The sequence below is a fragment of the Neofelis nebulosa genome, chromosome 7 (assembly GCF_028018385.1).
Source record: "Neofelis nebulosa isolate mNeoNeb1 chromosome 7, mNeoNeb1.pri, whole genome shotgun sequence".
NCBI lineage: Eukaryota > Metazoa > Chordata > Mammalia > Carnivora > Felidae > Neofelis > Neofelis nebulosa.
The window spans coordinates 146,420,246-146,441,263 of record NC_080788.1 but is presented as its reverse complement, the minus strand read 5'-3'; the positions used below and the strand labels follow the sequence as shown (position 1 = coordinate 146,441,263).

The 21,018-nt window shown below is 44.0% G+C and overlaps 1 protein-coding gene across 7 annotated transcripts in view; it reads right to left on the bottom strand.

Annotated features, from left to right (window-relative positions):
- KLC1 (kinesin light chain 1) overlaps window positions 1-21,018 on the bottom strand; it is a 68,724-nt gene that overhangs the window by 42,051 nt on the left and 5,655 nt on the right. Inside the window, exon 1 of one of the 7 annotated variants that reach the window (XM_058740398.1) lies at window positions 7,872-8,034. The exons of 2 other annotated variants lie outside the window; for them this stretch is intronic. In XM_058740398.1, the coding sequence (XP_058596381.1) occupies window positions 7,872-7,885 (14 nt within the window). In that variant the 5' untranslated portion in view covers window positions 7,886-8,034. Of the gene's footprint in view, window positions 1-7,871; window positions 8,035-21,018 lie in introns of those variants that run through there. 4 more of the 7 variants (XM_058740401.1, XM_058740402.1, XM_058740403.1 and 1 more) reach the window with 4 other exon arrangements.

Below are 21,018 nucleotides of genomic sequence, written 5' to 3'. Positions count from 1 at the left end.
GGGAAGGGAAACAAAAATAAAATAAAAACAGGGAGGGGGACAAAACAGAAGAGACTCATAAATATGGAGAACAAACTGAGGGTTAAGGGAGGGGTTGTGGGGGGGGATGGGCTAAGTGGGGGAGGGGCACTAAGGAACCTACTCCTGAAATCAGTGTTGCACTATATGCTAGTATGGATGTAAATTTTTAAAAATTAAACATTAAATTAAAAAAAAAAAACCAGTAATCCTTTTAACTGACCAGCTGAAAATAAAGAGAGCCAATTTCTCTTGAAATTTAGAGGCTATCTCTGTAGGACTATTCAGAGAAATCCACCTCTGTACCACAAAGAACTCAGAAAACAACAAAAGAACAGAGGTAACTCCTCTACCTGACAGTCTGTATTACCATTACATCTGTCATGTATCTACTTTATGGCTCTCCAACCCCACTGCAAATCCAGGAGAGCAGGCCGCCTCGGTCCCAGTCTGTCACACAGTAAATGCTAACTACATATTTGCTGAACAAATTAACAAAACATTTCAGGAGCAGCTTCCAATGCTCACATCTCAACGGCACTACGTCAAAGTGTCAGCCTGATCGTCATGCACAGTGAGGAGGATGGTGAAGAGGTGGATGTCCAGAGCAGGTGTCTCTAGAGAAAAGAGGAAAATCAAACTGAAGACCTCCCTCTCCACCTTTGGCAGCAATTTCCAAATGATGCAGCATTTTAGTCTTTTTTGCCCCAAACTAGAAGATCCAAGTGTCTTACTGAAACTCCACGCTAGGGCCTAGAATGCAGACAGCTGGGACCCACAGGCTACCAGAAGATAAACTAAGCATATACGAGCAGCAAGAGCTAAAGGCACTGTCGGGACCTGCGAGGTGGGAGCACGAACTGGGGGGGGGAACAGCAGGCACCTCCACTGGAGAGGGGAGGCCAGACACACGAAGAAACCGCTCCTGAGGTAAGGCAGTCTTACCGGATGAGCCCATCTCCTCCAGACGGGAGTGCAGAGGGCACTCCCAGCCAGGGAAGCAACAGGGGCCAGGGCAGAGGCGGGAAAGCACCCACTGCCTGCGAGCAGCCTCGTCAGGCCACAGGTCATGGTGCTCGAGGCTCGTGGTGACAAGGCCAGAGTCCAGGGGAGTAAGCCAGAGGACAGCTGCATTCTGAAGGCAGGAGCCGGCGGGGAGAATGAATGGGGCCGGGCAGTGCCAGGAAAGGGAAGACAACTCGGTGGTGGTGGCATGATCACAGCCCAGCAGATACGCTGCACTTGCTTCCCTAGCCCCCTGCCAGAATGAGGCTCATGCCTCTCCCTGGAAAGCAGAACACCTAGCCAGCACCTTCTCGGAGTCTTTTCAGACACTAGTAAACTCGGGGATGCAAAGGAGAGTCTGGAGACTCTAGTGAGAAGTGAGAGCAACTTCATTACCCAAACCACCTGTCTCGGCATGAATGGGCAGTAAATAGTGTCAATGTCCATGAATCCTGTCCATTCCCCAGAAAGTTAAAAACAGAACTACCCTACAATCCAGTAACTGAACTACCAGGTATTTACCCGAAAAATATAAAAACACTAATTTGAAGGGATACACGCACGCCAATGTTTACATCCGCATTATCAACAATAGCCAAATTATGGTAAGCCCAAACGTCTATGGACTGATGAATGGACAAAAATGGAGTATTACGCAACCATTAAAAAAAAAAAGAAGGAAATCTTGCCACTTGCAACCTCTATGGATCTAGAGGGTGTAACGCTAAGTGAAATAAGTCAGAGAGAGACAAATCCCATATGATTTCACTCATATGTGGAATTTAAGAAACAAAACCAACAAGAAAGGAAAGACAGAGAGAGGCAAACCAAGAAACAGACTCGTAACTACAGAGAACACACCGATGGTCACCAGCAGGGAGGTAGATGGGGGGATGGGGGAAGTAAGTGATAGGGATTAAGGAGTGCACTTGAGATGACCACCAGGGGACCTATGCAATTGTTGAATCACTATATTGTCCACCTCAAACTAACATCACGCTGCATGTTAACTATAGATCTAACATTTAAAACTTAAAAAAAAAAAAAATTAAATCCCAACCCATCACAAAGATGGTCAGTGTCCTATCCTTAGAGGTTCGAGTGGAGGCTGATAAAAGGGGAAGAGAGGGCAGTTTTGCTTATGCAAAAGAGAAAAAATGGGGAGGGGCAAAGAGTTGAAACAGGAATAGCAAAATCCTACCAGGTAGGATTCATAGGAAAAAAAATCACAACAAAATGGGAAAATTTAATCGTTTAACTGAGGTGATACTTCAAGTAAGTAAATACATTTAAAGAATAAGTCAACACATTTGAAGAAAACCAAATCTGGGGCACTTGGCTGGCTCAGTCGGTAGAGCGTGTGACTCTTGATCTCAGGGTCATGAGTTTGAGCCCCACGTTGCGTGTAGAGATTACTAAAAATAAACAAATTTAAAAAAAGAAATCCAAATTGAATTCCTCAGGGAATATGCAACAGAACTGGTGACACTGCACCGCGTGCTCACACTCTCGTAGAGGCTTTAACCACAGACAAGGATAATAAATACAAATGTCATCTGGACAGGCACAAATAAAAGGGTGGGGGAGCAGTTAAGGTGGATTTCTTTTTAACTTGTTCTTAACAGAAAATCAGTTAAGAATCCAAATGCTCTTGGGAGGCACTTAGCTCTCTTAAGAACGGAGATGATGGGCGCCTACAGGGCTTACTTTAGCCCAGGTCATGACCCCGAGGTTTGTGAGTTAGAGCCCCACCCTGGGCTCTGCACTGACAGTGTGCAGCCTGCTTGGGATTCTCTCTCTCTCTCTCTCTCTCTCTCTCTCTCTCTCTCTCTCTCTCCCTCTCTCTCTCTCTGCCCCTCCCCGACTAATACACCCTCTCTCTCTCTCAAAATAAATAAACTAAAAAATAAAGGCACTGAGAGGACGGGGTGCTATGTGGAAAGCATGGGCCTCAGAATCCAGAGCAAGCAGGTGCAGAGCCTGGTTCCACCACCACAGCACAGGCGAAGTCCCCAAACTACCCTGGGTCCCAGGGATTAGAGGGGGCCTACTGTCCGGGCAGTTAAAGGCACAGGAGAATGCAGCTGAGTCACCAAGCACAGTGGCTGACCGTAATCAGTGCAGTTTCCACCTGGGAGCTAAGCAATCAGGAACATCCCTGATAAGTGACAGCTCAACACCTGCAGACACACCTCTGACATGGGCCTCAGTACTTTGCAAGACAGCTGATTCCTTGTTAGACTGCTCGGATAGGTAGTTAGAAAGTTATTCCTTTTGCTGAGTTCAATCTCCCTCCTTAAATTTCTATCCATTGAGGCAACTTCTCCCCTCTAATATAAACAAAGAATATATTTACTATCTTACAAGACATTTCAAATATTGTGGTTCAGTCAGAGGACTCTCCAAATCTTCCATTTCCCGAGCTCATACCTCATGCCACCCTCAGGTACCCCTCAATCATAGCAGTTTCCATACCCCCTCATCCAACCCACCATCATATAAATAGACCTACACATGCCACTTCTTCAGAGGGAAACCCACAGCAGCATACATGCTTAGACTGCTCCGTAGCTCTCTCAAGTTCTAGGCTAAGTCATTATGACCTAGCTTATATAAAAAAGAGTGCTAAAGGGGAAAAAAAAGGTGTTGTATTTCTACTGTCACTGTACACTAAATTCCATTTTGATTAAAAAAATTAAGTGAAGAAAGTGCCACAAGAAACTAGAAGAAACCTCAGGCGAAGACATATATGCATCTAGGTGAAGGTAAAGAGCGGTCCCTGAACAAAATGGCAGAAAACTAAAAGAAAGGTAAGAGTTCGCTTAAAATAAGAAACTTCTCAAGTTTGCCAAATAAACTCTCAGTTGAAAGGGTTCTTGTGGGGCGCCTGGGTGGTGCAGTCGGTTAAGCGTCCGACTTCAGCCAGGTCACGATCTCGCGGTCCGTGAGTTCGAGCCCCGCGTCAGGCTCTGGGCTGATGGCTCGGAGCCTGGAGCCTGTTTCCGATTCTGTGTCTCCCTCTCTCTCTGCCCCTCCCCCGTTCATGCTCTGTCTCTCTCTGTCCCAAAAAAAAAAAAAAAAAAAAAAAAAAAAAAACGTTGGAAGAAAAAAGAAAGGGTTCTTGTAACGGTTACACTGATTTCTAAAGGGTAAAATACTGGGACTCTACGTCTGCTCAAACGCCACACTTTGTCAGCCTAGCAACCACAGCATCCCTAAGACTTTCTTGCAACTCTTGGGCTGTGTGTGCTTCCCAGTGATTCTGGAACAATGAGTCAGCCAGAACAATGCCTGCTGCTCCACAGGCATGCAGGAACTATGTGCTCAATAAATCAATGAAACACGGGGTGCTCGGCTGGCTCAGGTGGAAGACCGTGTGACTCTTGATCTCCCTGTTGTGAGTTCGAGCCCCGGGTTGGGTGCAGAGATTAAACAACCTAACAAAAACTTTAAAATGAATGAATAAACCAGCCTTGGGAGCCAGCACATCTGATTCCAACTCCCTATTATCCCTCACCTATCGTGGAACCTCTTGGAGCCTCAATCCCCACATGTAAGGGGCAACAGACAGCCAACCCACCTGGAACATGGTACTCAAATACTCCCCTCCCGCTTCCCTTCTGAGTAACACACTCAATATCTGGCCCCAGGTTATTCTTACTAGCCATGGAAAATTATGTCTATGCTTTTCCTTCCAAAAAAAGAGAGAGAGAGAGAACTCTTTGAAGTCCCATTATTTGCTCTGTGAAAGCAAAAGAACTCAGTGCTCAATGCATAATCTCCAACACAGCACCTGACAAATCTGACATCTGAACTAAGCTCCTTAAACAAGAGAAGCCCTTCTTATGGTCAAACCTCTCAAATCCACCGTTCAACAGGCAAAGCTATTATGGTCTATTACGCTGCTTGTCTCATTCAAATCCTCAACAAAGTCTGTACTGTGTCCACAGATTACAAAAGTCACTACCTAAAATAATAAAGAGAAAAATAATCCTAAAGCTTAATCTTCCACCTTTCTTTAATTTTAGAACTACTTTTGTCTCCATTATTTTAAATTTTTTTTTTCAACGTTTTTTATTTTTATTTTTGGGAGAGAGACAGAGCATGAACGGGGAGGGGCAGAGAGAGAGGGAGACACAGAATTGGAAACAGGCTCCAGGCTCCGAGCCATCAGCCCAGAGCCCGACGCGGGGCTCGAACTCACGGACCGCGAGATCGTGACCTGGCTGAAGTCGGACGCTTAACCGACTGCGCCACCCAGGCGCCCCTCCATTATTTTAAATCATGGTTCAATCTTTGCTATTTTTATTGGGTAGTATAATGGTTTTGATGTGTATTTTTAATACACACGACTCTCATATCCAAGGATTCACATCACTCATGTGACTCATGTGACACAACACCCAAGAAACCTAGTTTATCTCCACATTCAGATCCCCAGTTAAATCCTACATGTAACATTTTGTAACCCAAAAATTCGGCAATATTTATTTCTAAGATGCCAGTTGAAAAACAATAAAAACAGACATGCTCTCTTATGAACTACCAGAGGGCAGAAGTGAGGGAGTCCAGCTGACACTTGAACACGAGCGTGAACTGCGCAGGTCCACGTCTACGTGGATATTTTATGGTATTGTAACGTAAATACATTTTCTCTACGGTTTTCTTAATAGTTTTCTTTCCTCTGCCTTACTTTATCGTAAGAATATAGCGTATAATATATGTAACATAAAATGCATGTTTATCAATTATTTATGTCATCAGCAAGGCTTCCAGTCAACAGTGGGCTATTAGTAGCTAAGTGTTTGAGGAGTCCAAAGTTACAGGCAGATCTCTGACTGTACGGGGCTGTCAGGTGTTGGGTGTCGAGGCCTAGAACCTTTGTGTTATTGAAGGGTCAATTATACAATGTTGTCCTTTCAAAGGCCTGACTTCCCTTTGGAAATACAGGAAACCAAAACAGGCCCTTGATTTAAGAAAGAAATTAGGGACGCTAGGGTGGCTCAGTCAGTTAAGCGTCTGACTTGATTTCAGCTCAGGTCATGATCCCATGGTCATGAAGTCGAGCCCTGCACAGGGCTCCACGCTGGGCAGGAACCTGCTTCAGATTCTCTCCCTCCCTCTCCCTCTTCCCTCCCAACCCCCTCCCAGAAAAAAATTTAGGGGCGCCTGGGTGGCTCAGTCAGTTGAGCACCTTGTCCACTGAGCCCACTGTCAATTTCTGTTCAGGTCACTCTTGATATCGGCTCAGGTCATGGGATTAAGGCCTGCATGGGGCTCTGTGCTGAGTGTGGAGCCTGCTTGGTATTCTCATTTTCTCACTCTCTCTCTCTCCCTCTGCCCCTCCCCACCCTTGCATGCTCTCTCTCCCCTCTAAAATAATTTTTTTTAACGTTAAATTTTTTTTCATTAAAAATAAAAAGAAAATTAAATCCCTACATGCTCAAACCTAAAATAAATGGACAAGGCAACTGAACCATCCATCTTCGTCTGTATCATGAATTTCTCGGAATACACATAAGGAGAGGATTTAGACCTTGACAGTAACTAAAGACACGACCAGCAGTAACTAATACACCGGCATATCACTAACGCACCATTACTCAAGTATGACAAAAATACCAGACAGCAATATTAATTTGCATATTCTGTTGCTTTACTTCTACTCTGAAATACTCCAAGCAGAGGTAATATGCAAAATTGAAAATAGCCCCTACTGATACTGAAATTATTCTCTTAATTTGTCCTTTAACATAACCAGTCTGTTAGGCAAAGACTGAGAGTTTTTTAAATTTTATTTATTGATTTTAGGTAATCTGTACACCCAACGTGAGGCTCAAACTCATGACCCCAAGATCAACAGCCACACGTTTACCAACTGAGCCAGCTAAGTGCTCCAAGACTGGGTTTACTCGCTCTAACACACCAGTGACTAAGAGAAATCTTCAGTGTTACAAAATCAACTCCTGTTAGGGATGACGAAAACTGACAAATTTAAAGTGGACAATTCTGGGCGCATGTGGGTGGCTCAGGCGGCTGAGCGACCAACTTTTGATCCTGGCTCAGGTCATGATCTCACTCATGAGATCGAGCCCCGCTATGTCCACTGAGCCATGGCGGGTGAGCTGCAGGAACTTGAGCGAGGCAACGTGAGGCTGAAGGATCCAACGGTCACCTACGACCTGGCCTGCAGAACACCAACAGCTAGGCCTTGGCCTCCAAAGGAGGAGGTGAGAGATGCAACCAGCTCAGTGACAGTTAATTATTTATTGGGCACCAACTCTACCTATGCCAGACACTGTCCTAAGCATAGGATGTGGACCGTATGAAAAAAACACTTTTTAAAGAAAATAAAAATGTGGTGACAAAAGAATATCCTGCGGCACCTGGGTGACTCAAGTCGGTTGAGCATCTGACTCCTGAGTTCAGCTCAGGTCATGATCTCATGGTTTCATGGGTTGGAGCCCCAGGTCAGGCTCCGCACTGACAGTGCGGAGCCTGCTTGGGATTCTGTCTCCCTCTCTATGCCTCTCCCCACCTGCACTGTCTCTGTCTCTCTCAAAATAAATAAACTTAAATATATAGATACAGAACAGATATAGATATATATCTCCTACACGCTCCCAGGGGCTCAGGGGTAGGGGTCATACAGACAGAATTAAACAATCAGAATGGCTTCAGACTTCTCAAGAGCAAAACTGGAAGCAAAAGGCAATTAAACAAATGCCTCCAAAGCTCTGAAGGAAAATTATTTCCAATTTCCAATTCCAAAGCCAGCTAAACTCTCCATCAACCGTGGGGACAGAATAATAACATTTTCAGACATACAAGGTCTCACAAACTTTTACCTCTCATGCACCATTTCTCAGGCTACAGGAAGATGCGCTCAAGCAAAATGAGAAGTCAAGAAGAAAACATGGAACACAGGGCACAGGGTCCCCCGGGGGGGAAGACGGGGCTCTGCACCCACCACCGGACGAGTGCTGGAGACGGCGGGTGAATCAGCACCAACTTAAAAAGGAAATGAAAACAAGATAATTAACTCCTAAGGAAACAAAAGGTCAAATAGGAAAAGCAATCACACAGTTCATTACATAAATCAGCTCTGGCATTTATACGGTCATAAGAATATAAACGGTAAAGACACACCTAAACAAAATTTAAATTCTGCGGGAGCTTATGCAGATGCAAAGGAGGAGCACCTGTGTGGTGAAGAGAAGCAAAGAAAGGGCTCAGTCCCAATTATCTAGAACGGGAAGTCAAAAACTGAAAAACCATCAGGGGCGCCTGGCTGGCTCAGTCAGTAGAGCACGGACTCTTGATCTCAAGGCTGTAAGTGTGAGGCCCTCGTTGGGTGCAGAGATTACTTAAAAGTAAAATCTTAAAAAAAAAAAAAATCATCAGATAGCAACATAAGCCTGTTATTTAGAAACAGCAGTAATTATGTAAAAATTGTATTTCACTTAAAAGAAGTGAAAACGGGACCGTTTCACAGGTGGCTATTAGTTAAGCCTCCAGCTTTGGCCCAAGTCGTGATCTCCCAGTTTGTGGGTTCGAGCCCCATGTCGGGCTCTCTGCTGTCAACGTGGAGCCCACTTCGGATCCTCTGTTTCCCTCTCTTTACCCACCCACCCCTGCTCATGCATTTGCACTCTCTCTCAAAAATAAATACATTTTTTTAAATAATTTTAAAATAATAAGTGAAAACGGGTGCCTGGGTGACTCAGTTAGTTAAGCATCTGACTCTTGATTTCGGCTCAAGGTTAGTGAAATCGAGCCCCAGGTGGGGTCTGCGCTGAGAGCACAGAGCCTGCTTGGGATCCTCTCTCTCTGCCCCTCCCCCATTCACCTCCCCTAATAAATTTTAAAACTTTAAAAAAATGTTTACTGGGGGCTGGGTGGCTCAGTTGGTTAAGCATCTGACTTTAGTTCAGGTCATGATTTCGTGGTTTGTGGGTTCGAGCCCTGCATCGGGCTCTGTACTGAGAGCTCAGAGCCTGGAACCTGCTTCAGATTCTGTGTCTCCCTCTTTCTCCATTCCTCCCCCACTCGGGCTCTGTCTCTCTCTCTCTCTCAAAAATAACATAAACATTATAAAGAAAGAAGAAAGGAAGGGAGGAAGGGAGGAAGGGAGGAAGAGAGAGAGAGAGAGAGAGAGAGAGAGAGAGAAGAGAGAGGGAAAGAGGAAAAGAGAGAAAGAAAGAAAGAGATTAAAAATTAAAAAACAACAACAACAACAACAAAAAGTTACTTCTAGGAAGAAGGAAAGGGGGAGCAAGCCAGTGGCAAAAACCAACACTTATGAAACTATGTGACTCTGAAACCCACGGGTACCATTCTCACTGCATCACAGCCAGAGTCCTGTGCTCCCCCTGACTTAAAAGGCAACGGTGCCAGTCCTGACCACCGGCTGCCGGCTGCCGTGGTTTGTGCAGGCCTCCCCTGGCCAGGATTACCTCCACTAGACACACCCACTCCAGCTGTCCTTTCGACGCTCATCTGTAGGAAGCACGTCACTAGGGGGGCAGCCCACCCCCAGAGGGGTGGGGAGGGCGAATGTGAAGAGGGATTATAAGGTGTCTGGAGTTCTTCTGTACAGGACAGTGTCTCCTCTCTGCCTCAACCCTCATTTACTTGTTTAATCATTAATGTCAATATGGACAGGAGCGGTTTTATACTTCAGGATTTATGTAAAGAATACTCGTTATTACACATACCACGTTATTTATTTTGTGGCTCAAACTGTCTCAGTTTGGGCCAGTGAGAGTTCTGTCAACTGGCTCTCATGTTCTTTTCACATGCTCCTACCCCTTTGCTTTTTGAGCACTTCTGCACTTTCTAGCACCACAAGATGTCCCAGGCTCGTCTTGTACTCTCCCTGCCCCAGCCCTAGAATCAGCCATTATCTGAAGGGGCCTTGGTTTGTTTGATGGTAAAATGGTTTCGGAAACCAAAATTGGGCCTGGCGAGCTTCTTCTCAAAACCTGCAAACCCGTCCGACCATGAGGAAAATGTCAGACAAACGCAAGTTGAGGGCTATTCTACAAAATACTGGCCAGTACTTCACAGACCAGGAAAAACAATGGCTACGTGTGATACGGTGTCCTGGATGGGGTTCTGAACAGAACAAGGATATTAGGGGAAAACTAGTAAAATCCAAATAAAATGTGGAGCTTGGTTAAAATTATGTACCAATGCTAGTTCCTTAGTTGTCATTAATGTGCCATAATAATGTAGAATGGTAACATTAAGAGAAATTGAGTGCGGGCATGCAGGGATTTTGTACTGTCTTCCAACTTTTCTGTCAACAGAAAACTATCCTAAAAAGTTTGTTCTTTAAAAATCTACCTACAAAGAATACAAAAAAGTATGCATGTAACTTTGATAAAGACAAAACCGGGAAAGCATACACGTGCTATGCATAGTAAGAACTCACATCTGTGCAGGATTTTAGTTTCTGGAGTATTTCCATAAGGGTATGGTTTTTGTTTTTTTTAAGTAGGGTTCATTACCAGCGTGGAGCCCAACGCGGGGCTCAAACTCACAATCCTGAGACCAAGACCTGAACTGAGATCAAGAGTCAGACGTTCAACCAACCGAGCCACCCAGGGGCCCCACGTGTATTGTTTTAGAAGAACAAAAGACAAAGTCTGTAAGTGGTTTAGTCAACAATCATTACAATTCCCACTTACAGATGAGGAGACGGACCGTTGAAGACACGTAGCCCACACTACCCAGAACAGGAACGGAATCCAAGCTCCCTCCACCGCGTTCAGGTGCACCTTTTAGTGACCACACTGCTGTACACGCACGCGTACACACACCACAAGCACCCTGTGCTTCTGCTGGTTCACCCAGAAAACAGACAAGCACCTCTCCAGACTGCCTGGGGTTGCAGGCAAAGGAACATCTCAAACCCTCAAATATAGAAAGGATTTGAAACTTTGGCCACAATAAAAATAGACCAACCTAAGTGAGACAAGAATAGAAATGCTGAATACACTGAATATTTTATAAGACAGAGAAATTAAACCAGAACTGGGTGGACGCTAAAAGCACTTTTTAAAGATTATACTAGATCATACATACTGAATTTTTGTCATACCAAATTATCAATTTTCATGTAATGTTATTTCCCATCTCTACCACCTGATCTTTTCATACATTTATACTCCCTTTATACTTACATGAGATTTATACTGCCTACAGACAATGAGATTATACACGCACATTCTACAAACAGGGAATACAATTTTCAATAGTTTGACAAATTTTAACAAACCTTCCCCCCTCTCAAAAATTAACCCAAAAAAGGGCATCTGGGTGGCTCAGTCAGTTAAGCATCTATCTGACTCTTGATTTTGGATCAAGTCACGATCTCACGGTCCCCCCACTGGGCTCTGCACTGAGCACAGAACCTGCCTGAGATATTCTCTCTCTCTCTCTCTCTCTCTCTCTCTCTCTCTCCCCACCCCCCGCCCCTCTCCCCTGCTCACACTCTCGAAAGAAAAGAAAGAAAGAAAGAAAGAAAGAAAGAAAGAAAGAAAGAAAGAAAGAAAGAACTAATGTGGTAAAGAAAGTTAAATATATATATATTTAAAAGACGTGTGGAATTAGATCAGTGGTTGCAGTTGCCCAAAATACAGAAAAAATTCACCGAATTGTATACTTTAAAATGATAACTTTTATTTTACGGGACTTAAATTTCAATTTTTTTAAAGAATGTGATAGAAAAAAACGACAGAGTGAAGGACAGCCAAGAAAGAAACATGAATTATTCTGACAGGTTTTTTTTTTAATTTTTTAACCTTTATTTATTTTTGAGAGATTGAGAGAGGCAGACCACAAGTAGGGGAGGGGCACAGAGAGCTGGAGACAGAATCTGAAGCAGGCTCCAGGCTCTGAGCTCTCAGCACAGAGCCCGACGTGGGATTTGAACCCACGAACTGCGAGATCATGACCTGAGCTGAAGTCGGATGTTCAATGGACTGAGCCACCCAGGCGCCCCTGACAGTTTGACTATGAAATGAAGTTCCTAGAAAAACAAAGTCTAGCACAGAAAAAGAAAAATAAGATAGAAGGACAGATAAATGTTTACTTTGCCAATACTGGTAGCAGAACATCACGACCGAGATGTTTTCCCAAGAGATATGTGAGCTGAACCAGTGGGAAACGCAGCCAGCTAGACTCACAGCCCATCTCTCTACACACAACCATACGCCAGACTGAGCACTAGGCACAGAGAGGGAGAAACGAGAAGCAGCCAGAGAACCTCTAATGAGCCTATAGCAAATGACTGAAGTTGTATTCAAGGAAATATTCAGTGCTATGATCTGAATGAATGTCTGTGTCCCGACAAAACTCCTATGTTGAAACCTAACCCCGAAGGTGATGCTATTTTGAGGTGGGTACTTAGGTCATGAGGGTGGAGCCCTAAGGAATGAGATCAGTGCTCGTATAAAAGAGACTCCACAGAGCTCCCTCACCCCTTCCGCCAAGTGAGGACACAGAGAAGACAGCCATCTATGCAGCAAAAACCAAACCTCACCAGACCCTGAACCTACCAGCATCATGGTCTTGGAATTCCCAGTCCAGGACGATGAGAAATAAATTCATGGTGTTCATAAGTCCCCCAGATTATGGTATTTTGTTATAGCCACCCAAACAGACCAAGACATTCAGTATCATGGAACTCAAGATTACAGAGTGTGTTGTGCATTAAGTAACACAAGTGTCAAAACTTTAAAATGATTTCGGCTCAGATCATGATCTCATGCATGGTTCATGAGATTGAGCCCTGCACTTTCAGCATGGAGCCTGCCTGGGCTCCCCTCTCTCTCTGTCCCTCCCCAATTCATACACACACACACACACACACACACACACACACACACACACACACACACACACACACTTTTTCTCTCAAAAAAAAAAAATTTTTAAATTAAGTGAAGGACCAATCAGTTCCACCACTGGGTAAATACCCAAGAAAACTGAAAACATGTTTACATAAAAACCTGCACACAAATGGTCCAAAACCAATGCTGGACAAATGTAGAACTTTCACACCAGTAGTTTGGTATTATTCGTAACAGCCAAAATGTGGTCTATCCACACAATGGAGTATTATTTGGCTATAAAAAGGAACAAAATACTGACTCATGCTACAGCATGGTTGGACCTCACAAACATGTACTTAAGTGAACCAAGCTAGACACAAAAGGCCACATATTGCATAATTCCATTTATATGAAATGTCTACAGAAACAGAAGTAGATTCATGGTTGCCAAGGGCTGGAGGGAAAGCAGGGTGGTGACTGACTGCTAATGGCTTCAGGGTTTCTTTCTGGGGTTATAAAAATATTGGAATCAGGGTCACCTGGGTGGCTCAGTCAGCTAAGCGTCTGACTTCCACTCAGGTGATGATCTCATGGTTCGTGGGTTCGAGCCCCACATCAGGCCGTGCTGACAACTCAGAGCTTGGAGGCTGCTTAGGTTTCTGGGTCTCCCTGTCTCTCTACCCCTCCCCCCCTCACACTCTGTCTCTCCCTCTCTCAAAAATGAATAAACATTAAAAACAATATTCTAGGGGCGCCTGGGTGGCTCAGTCAGTTGAGTGTGTGACTTTGGCTCGGGTCATGATCTCATGGTGTGTGGGTTCGAGCCCCACATCATGTCCTGTGCTGACAGCTCAGACCCTGGAGCCTGTTTCAGATTCTGTGTGTGTGTCTCTCTCTGCCCCTCCCCAACTCACGCTCTGACTTTCTCTCTCTCTCAAAAATAAATAAAAACCTTAAAAAAAATTTTTTTTTTTAATTTTTTTTTTCAACGTTTTTAATTTATTTTTTGGGACAGAGAGAGACAGAGCATGAGCGGGGGAGGGGCAGAGAGAGAGGGAGACACAGAATCAGAAACAGGGTCCAGGCTCCGAGCCATCAGCCCAGAGTCTGACGCGGGGCTCGAACTCACGGACCGCGAGATCGTGACCTGGCTGAAGTTGGACGCTTAACCGACTGCGCCACCCAGGCGCCCCAAAAAAAATTTTTTTTTAAATTCTAGAATCAGAAGTTTGTGTGACCCTGTGAATTTTTTCATAATAGAAACATTTCAGTATAATATACCCAGAATTTTTTTTAATTTTTAAAATGTTTATTCGTTTTTGAGAAAGACACAGAGCACATGCAGGGGAGGGGCAGAAAGAGAGGCAAATACAGAATCCGAAGCGCCCCAAATTTAGTGATTCTTATTTGGGAAAGAGTAGGCAATATGCAGCTGTCTAAAATATATTTATTATTATAATACTGTGTTATATTTAGAAAACAAAATAACTCACGACTGTGAGCCTATAAAGGGGTGTATCATTTGTCTTTTTATCTAAAGATGTCATGGTTGGAAGTTGATTGAAAGACCCTAGGAGGCCTTTTTGGATTTGGCTTAAAATGTGAACCTTAACTGTTATACAAGCTAGGGGAGTAACACCTCTCCTCCCCACCGTTTACCCTCTCCTGCCTCCACCAAAAAGAAAAGCAAACATCAGAAAATTCAAGAATCAAGAGTGCCTAGGTGGCTCAGTCAGTTAAGCATCGGATTTTTTGTTTTGGCCCAGGTCATAATGTCACAGTTCACTGGTTCAAGCCCTGCATCAGGCTCTGCGCTGACAGCAAGTAGGCTGCTTGGGTTTCTCTCCTCCTCTGCTCGCTCTCTCAAAATAATAAATAACTCAAGAATCACTGTTTGTTTTCACATTTTTTTAAGTAATCCGTATGCCTAATGTGGGGGTTGAACTCACAACCCCAAGATCAAGAGTCACATGCTCTTCCAACTGAGCCAGCCAGGCGCCCACTTTCACCTCTTCTGAGTCAAGTAATATTCCCCCTTTGATTCTGCACCATATAATTTTTGTCCTGCAACTTCAGAGCCAAAACATAAGTACATTTTTACCTCTAATATTACCATTGGTCACTTTGCTTTTTAGTCACAATAGGTAATGTGTTTTGTTTTTGGAAGTCACTAAATAAACTGAAGAGGACTTGAGATTTTAGTTGTTTAACAAAGGGGAACATAGGATAAAAATAGTGAAAAGTGAAGTTTTCTATGATTTCTTGACAAAGCTAAATAGATTAGGTTCCAAAGTGGGGTTCTGTGTTTTATTTTCTTTGGTACGTATCATTAACTGAAGGAAAAAAAAAAATTCTGGGGCAGCTGGGTGGCTCAGTCAGTTAAGCGTCTGACTTTGGCTCAGGTCATGATCTCATGGTTCGTGAGTTCAAGTCCCACAAAAGGTTCAAGCACCTCTGTGCTGACAGCATGGAGCCTGCTTTGGATCCTGTCGTCCCCCCCCCCCCCGCCCCTCCCCTACTCTCTCTTTCTCAAAAATAAACATTAAAAAAAAAAAAGAGTCACTAAATTCCACTCAAGGGAGGATATGCTCCATCAGGAACCTCCTAATGAGAAACTTCATCTCCGGGCCATGAACTGACAGAGACAGCTGAGAGAGACAATTCCAGAGCTTGCCACAAACCCATTACAAAATGGAAATTTTATGGACTCATCATATTCTTCTTGTACACTGTACCTCCTCCAATCTAATCTTCCTCAAACCTAACCTAACTTAATCTAATCCTTTCGGGGTGCCTGGGTGGCTCAGTCAGTTGAGCATCCAACTTCGGCTCAGGTCATCATCTCACAGTTGATGGGTTCAAGCCCCGCATCGGGCTCTGTGCTAACAGGTCAGAGCCTGGACCCTGCTTCGGATTCTGTGTCTCCCTCGCTCTCTGCCCCTCCCCCACTAGCACTCTGCCTCTCTCTCTTTGTCTCAAAAATAAACATTAAAAAAATTTTAATCTAATCCTTTCATCTCTTCTTCTAAACTTAAATCACAAGAATAAGCTGAATGAATGAATTGTGCTGGCCTAAAAAAATCACAAAACTCTGTGAAGTGGATGTTTCAATACTAACGACTCCAAGACGTTGTAACATCTAGGAATTTGTTTCCATCTTAAAACTATAAACCACTGGATAAAACTGGAGGCATGCATCTGCCTCTTCAATGAATCTATCGATGTGCTTGCAGAATTCGAGACACGAAGGCAGTCAGAACTCCCTGGGTTCTTTCCCCACAGCCATGCTCAAAAAAGTCAACTGTGGTTCTGTTCTGAAATCAGTCCACCTCTAAGTACACAGATCTTCTAACTCCACAATAACCTAACCACACCACTATGTGAAGTGTGCACATACCCCAGTGTGCACACTGGCTTTGCCTGTCAATGACCAGACAGCACCTAAAGAAAGAGTTTTACAAGAAGGCCGTGTCCCCCACTAGCTGGTCAGGGGCCCACCCCACTGCCAAGCAGGGCTCCTGGCCACAGATGGGCAGTGCATTAGGTCATTCCATTTGCCATGAGACATCTCTTCAGATGCAAATTTTAAGCATGACAAACCACAGAAAAGGGTACTACATGAAAATACAGGAGAACACGCTTTTTCCTAAATCAAGAATGAGTAAGCCCAAATGATGCAGATGTCTCTATTACAAGTCTTTGAACAAACAAAAAGGAAAAACAGCTTCATCGGACCGTGTGACTAAGAGAATACAAAAAAACAGGGTGTTATGGGAGCCTGGGTGAAAAAAAATAGAGCATTCATGATGTGGTTAAAAAACAGCATTTTTATTTCAAAATGAAACAGGACAGGGGCACCTGGGTGGCTCAGTCGGCTGTATCCAACTCTTGATTTTGAATCAGGTCATGATCTCACAGTTCATGAGTTTGAGCCCCGCATAGGATTCTGCACTGACAGCAAGGAGCCTGCTTGCGATTCTCCCTCTCTCCCTCTTGCCACTCCTCTGCTCACGCTCCTGCACACATACTTTCTGTCTGTCTCTCTCTAAAATAATTTAAAAAAAAAAATTTTTTTTTTAACATCTATTTTTGAGAGAAAGAGACAGAGCATGAGCAGGAGAGGGGCAGAGAGAGAGGGAGACACAAAATTGGAAGCAGACTCCAGGTTCTATACTGTCAGCACAGAGCCCAACGCGGGGCTTGAACTCACTAGCAGTGCAATCATGATCTGAGCTGAAGTCGGACACTTAACTGACTGAGCCACCCAAGGCGCCCCTCTAAAATAATTTTAAAAAAAAATTTTTTTTTTTTTACATTTATTTTGAGAGAGTGCACGCAAGCAAGGCAAGGGCAGAGAGAGAAAGGAAGAGAGAGAATCCTAAGCAGGCTCCACAATGTCTGCAGGGAGTCCAACGTGGGGCTTGATCCCACAATCCATGAGATCACGACCTGAGCCAAAATCAAGAGTCAGACACTGACTGAGCCACCGAGGCGCACCCACAATTAAAAGATTTTTAAGAGGCATCTGGCTGGCTCAGTCCATGAAGCATGAGACTCTTGATCTCGGGGTTGTGAGTTTGAGCCCCACGTTGGTGTAGAGATTATTTAAAAATCAAATCAGGGGGCACCTGGGTGGCTTAGTCGGTTAAGCGTCTGACTTCGGCTCAGGTCATGATCTCACGGTCCGTGAGTTCGAGCCCCACGTCGGGCTCTGTGCTGACAGCTCAGAGCCTGGAGCCTGCTTCAGATTCTGTGTCTCCCTCTCTCTCTGACCCTCCCCAATTCATGCTCTGTCTCTCTCTGTCTCAAAAATAAACATTAAAAAAAAAAAAAAATTTTTTTTTTTAATAAAAATAAAAATCAAATCAGGGTGCCTGGGTGGCTCAGTCGGTTAAGCGTCCAACTTCAGCTCAGGTCATGATCTTGCAGTTCATGGGTTTGAGCCCCGCGATGGGCTCTGTGCTGACAGCTCAGAGCCTGGAGCTTGCTTCGGATTCTGTGTCTCCTTCTCTCTCTGTTCTTCCCTTGCTCATGCTCTGTCTCTCTCTCTCAAAAATAAATAAAGATTAAAAAACAATTTTTTTAATCAAATCAAATCTTTAAAAAAATATATATTTGGGGGTACCTCAGTGGCTCAGTTGGGTAAGTAATCTGACTCGATTTTGGCTCAGGTCATGATTTCACGGTTTGTGAGTTTCAGCCCCACCATCAGGCTCTGGGCTGACAATGCGGAGCCTGCTTGGGATTCTCTCTCTCCCTCTCTCTCTGCCCCTCCCCTGCTTACATTCTCCCTCTCTCTCAAGATTAATAAATAAACTTAAGAAAAAAAAAGTTTTCAAAAAATTTTTAAATAAAAAAATACATATGTATTTTATTCAGTTCCCTGGGGAGAAAGGAAATGGGAAGATAGACAACTTACTTATACCTTACATCTTTCATTTTCCAGAAAAAGCATACATCTTTTAATGATTTAAAAGCAGTTAAAACAACAGAAAGCAAGAACCATAAAAGAAAAAAATTGACAAAACAGAATTCATCAGGGGCGCCTGGGTGGCTCAGTCGGTTGAGCGTCCGACTTCGGCTCAGGTCATGATCTCATGGTCCGTGAGTTCGAGCCCCGCGTCGGGCTCTGTGCTGACAGCTCAGAGCCTGGAGCCTGCTTCGGATTCTGTGTCTCCCCCTCTCTCTGGCCCTCCCCCGTTCATGCTCTGTCTCTCTCTGTCTCAAAAATAAACATTAAAAAAAAAAAAAAAAAAAAAAAACAGAATTCATCAAAATTTAAAATTAGTGGTTATTAAAGGCACAGTCAAAAAGCATACAGTTAAGTCCTAGACTGGGAAAAAATAATTGCAACATATACATCTGGCAAAAAGACTCATACTCAATACGTAAGGAATTATTATTCTCAATAATAAAAAGACAACCTTTCTACACAGATAAGACTCAACAGACATGTCATAAAAGCAGGTACCTATGAGTAAGTGCCCATCATCAGTCATCAGGGAATGCTCACAAAGCCCCTAACAAGGTGCCACTACACATCCACTAGACTGTGGAAATAAAGACAAGTGATAGCAAAGGCCAGAGAGGACGCGGAGAACGAGAACACTCACACACTGCTGGTCCAAGCGTAAACTGTACAAGCACTTTGGGTCTGTTTCTTTAAAAGTTAATCATACAGCTATGCTACAAGCAATTCCACTCCTTATTTATCCAAAAGAAACGAAAACGTTATGTCCACATGGTCTCACACAGGAAAGAGCACCCCCCCGCCCCGGCCATGTGCATCTGGAGGAAAATGGCTAAACTATGTGTGGTACACATCCATACAACAGAACATTACTCAGGAACAGAAAGGAACCACCCACTGACACAGGCAACAACACAGACGAATTCCAAAAATGGTATGCTGAAAGAAGCTGGCTGCAAAATACATATATTGTATAATCTCATTTACGTGAAATTCTAGAATAGGAAGAACCTGTGTTTATAAAAATCAGACCAGTGGGGTACCTGGGTGGCTCAGTCAGTTAAGTGTCAGATCCCGATTTTGGCTCACACCATGATCTCAGTTTCATGGGTTTGAGCCGCACATCAGGCTCTGCACACCGACAGCATGGAGTCTGCTTAGGATTCTCCCTCACTCCCTCTCTGCCCCTCCCCCACTCGCTCTCTCAAAATAAATGAACTTTTTAAAAAAATAATAAAGTAGTCAAATTCATTGAATCAGAAAGAACTGTGTTTGCAGGTGGGGAGGTCAGGGATGGAAAGCTGTTATTTAACGGCCGTAGAATTTTAGTTTTGCAAGATGAAAATGTTCTAGACATCAGTTGCACAACAATGTAAATATAGTTAATTTTTTACCATATCTGTAAAAGAATAGAAATTAACTGGGGCACCTGGGTGGCTCAGTTGGTTAAGCGGCCAACTTCAGCTCAGGTCATGATCTCACGGTCCGAGTTCGAGCCCCGCGTCGGGCTCTGTGCTGACCGCTCAGAGCCTGGAGCCTGTTTCGGATTCTGTGTCTCCCTCTCTCTCTGACCCTCCCCCGTTCATGCTCTGCCTCTGTCTCAAAAATAAATAAACGTTAAAAAAAAAAAAATTAAAAAAAAAAAAGAAATTAACATTTTCCCCCTGTTTGGTCAGTACTACAAGTCCTTTTAAAGCAGGCAGAATAAGGGGGGCCTGGGTGGCTCAGTCGGTTGAGCGTCCGACTTTGGCTCAGGTCATGATCTCACAGTTGACGAATTCGAGGCCTGCGTCGGGCCCTGTGCTGATGGCTCGGAGCCTGGAGCCTGCCTTGGATTCTGTGTCTCCCTCTCTCTCTGCCCCTCCCCTGCTCATGCTCTGTCTCTCTTCGTCTCAAAAATAAATAAACATTAAAAAAAAAAAAAAAAAAAAGCAGGCAGAATAAGTGCATTTAAGGAAAAACAGCCCACCTGGATTCACCATAAAAAGGAAGGCCTGACAAGCAGCTTTTAACTGGTCACCTACTCCACGCCAGACTCTGTGGAGAACACAAACACTACAATGCCAATGTGGTGGCTGAAACGGTACACATTAGCCAGAGACCCCAAGGAGTCACCATGGACACTGCATCACTTGGGCTTCCAAAATGGAACTGGCCAAGGAGTTCCCGGGTGAAGGCAACTGCAGCCTAGCATTACTGTGATTCCTGACAGCAAAGTGGCTCAAAGCTTGAAGTGTACAAGCAAAAATACCTGAATTAGAGGCCTGACTTCACAGCTGCGCACCTCTGGTTTGAGTAACTCGCCCTCTCTGACCCTCAGTTTCCTCCACAGTAGAATGGAGAGGAGTACTACTGCACCAATTTTAACTGGTTTGGGGTTAACTTCACTATTATCAGTTTTATTAGTAGTGGTATAGAGAACTTCAGAGAGGCTGGGACATAAATATACACCTTATACAATCAAGGAACAATCCAAGGCTTAAACTTAAGTAACTGGGATATTTTAGAACCAAGGAAGTAACTTATACTTTACATATGCACTTCACTCAGCTTAAAATGCTTGTTCTATTGATATTAACCCACCTGCTTTATTTTTTAAGTATGGACATCATACCAAGCATATTTTAAAAAATTGTTTTTACATTTATTTATTTTTGAGAGACAGAGTGCAAGCAGGGAGGGGCA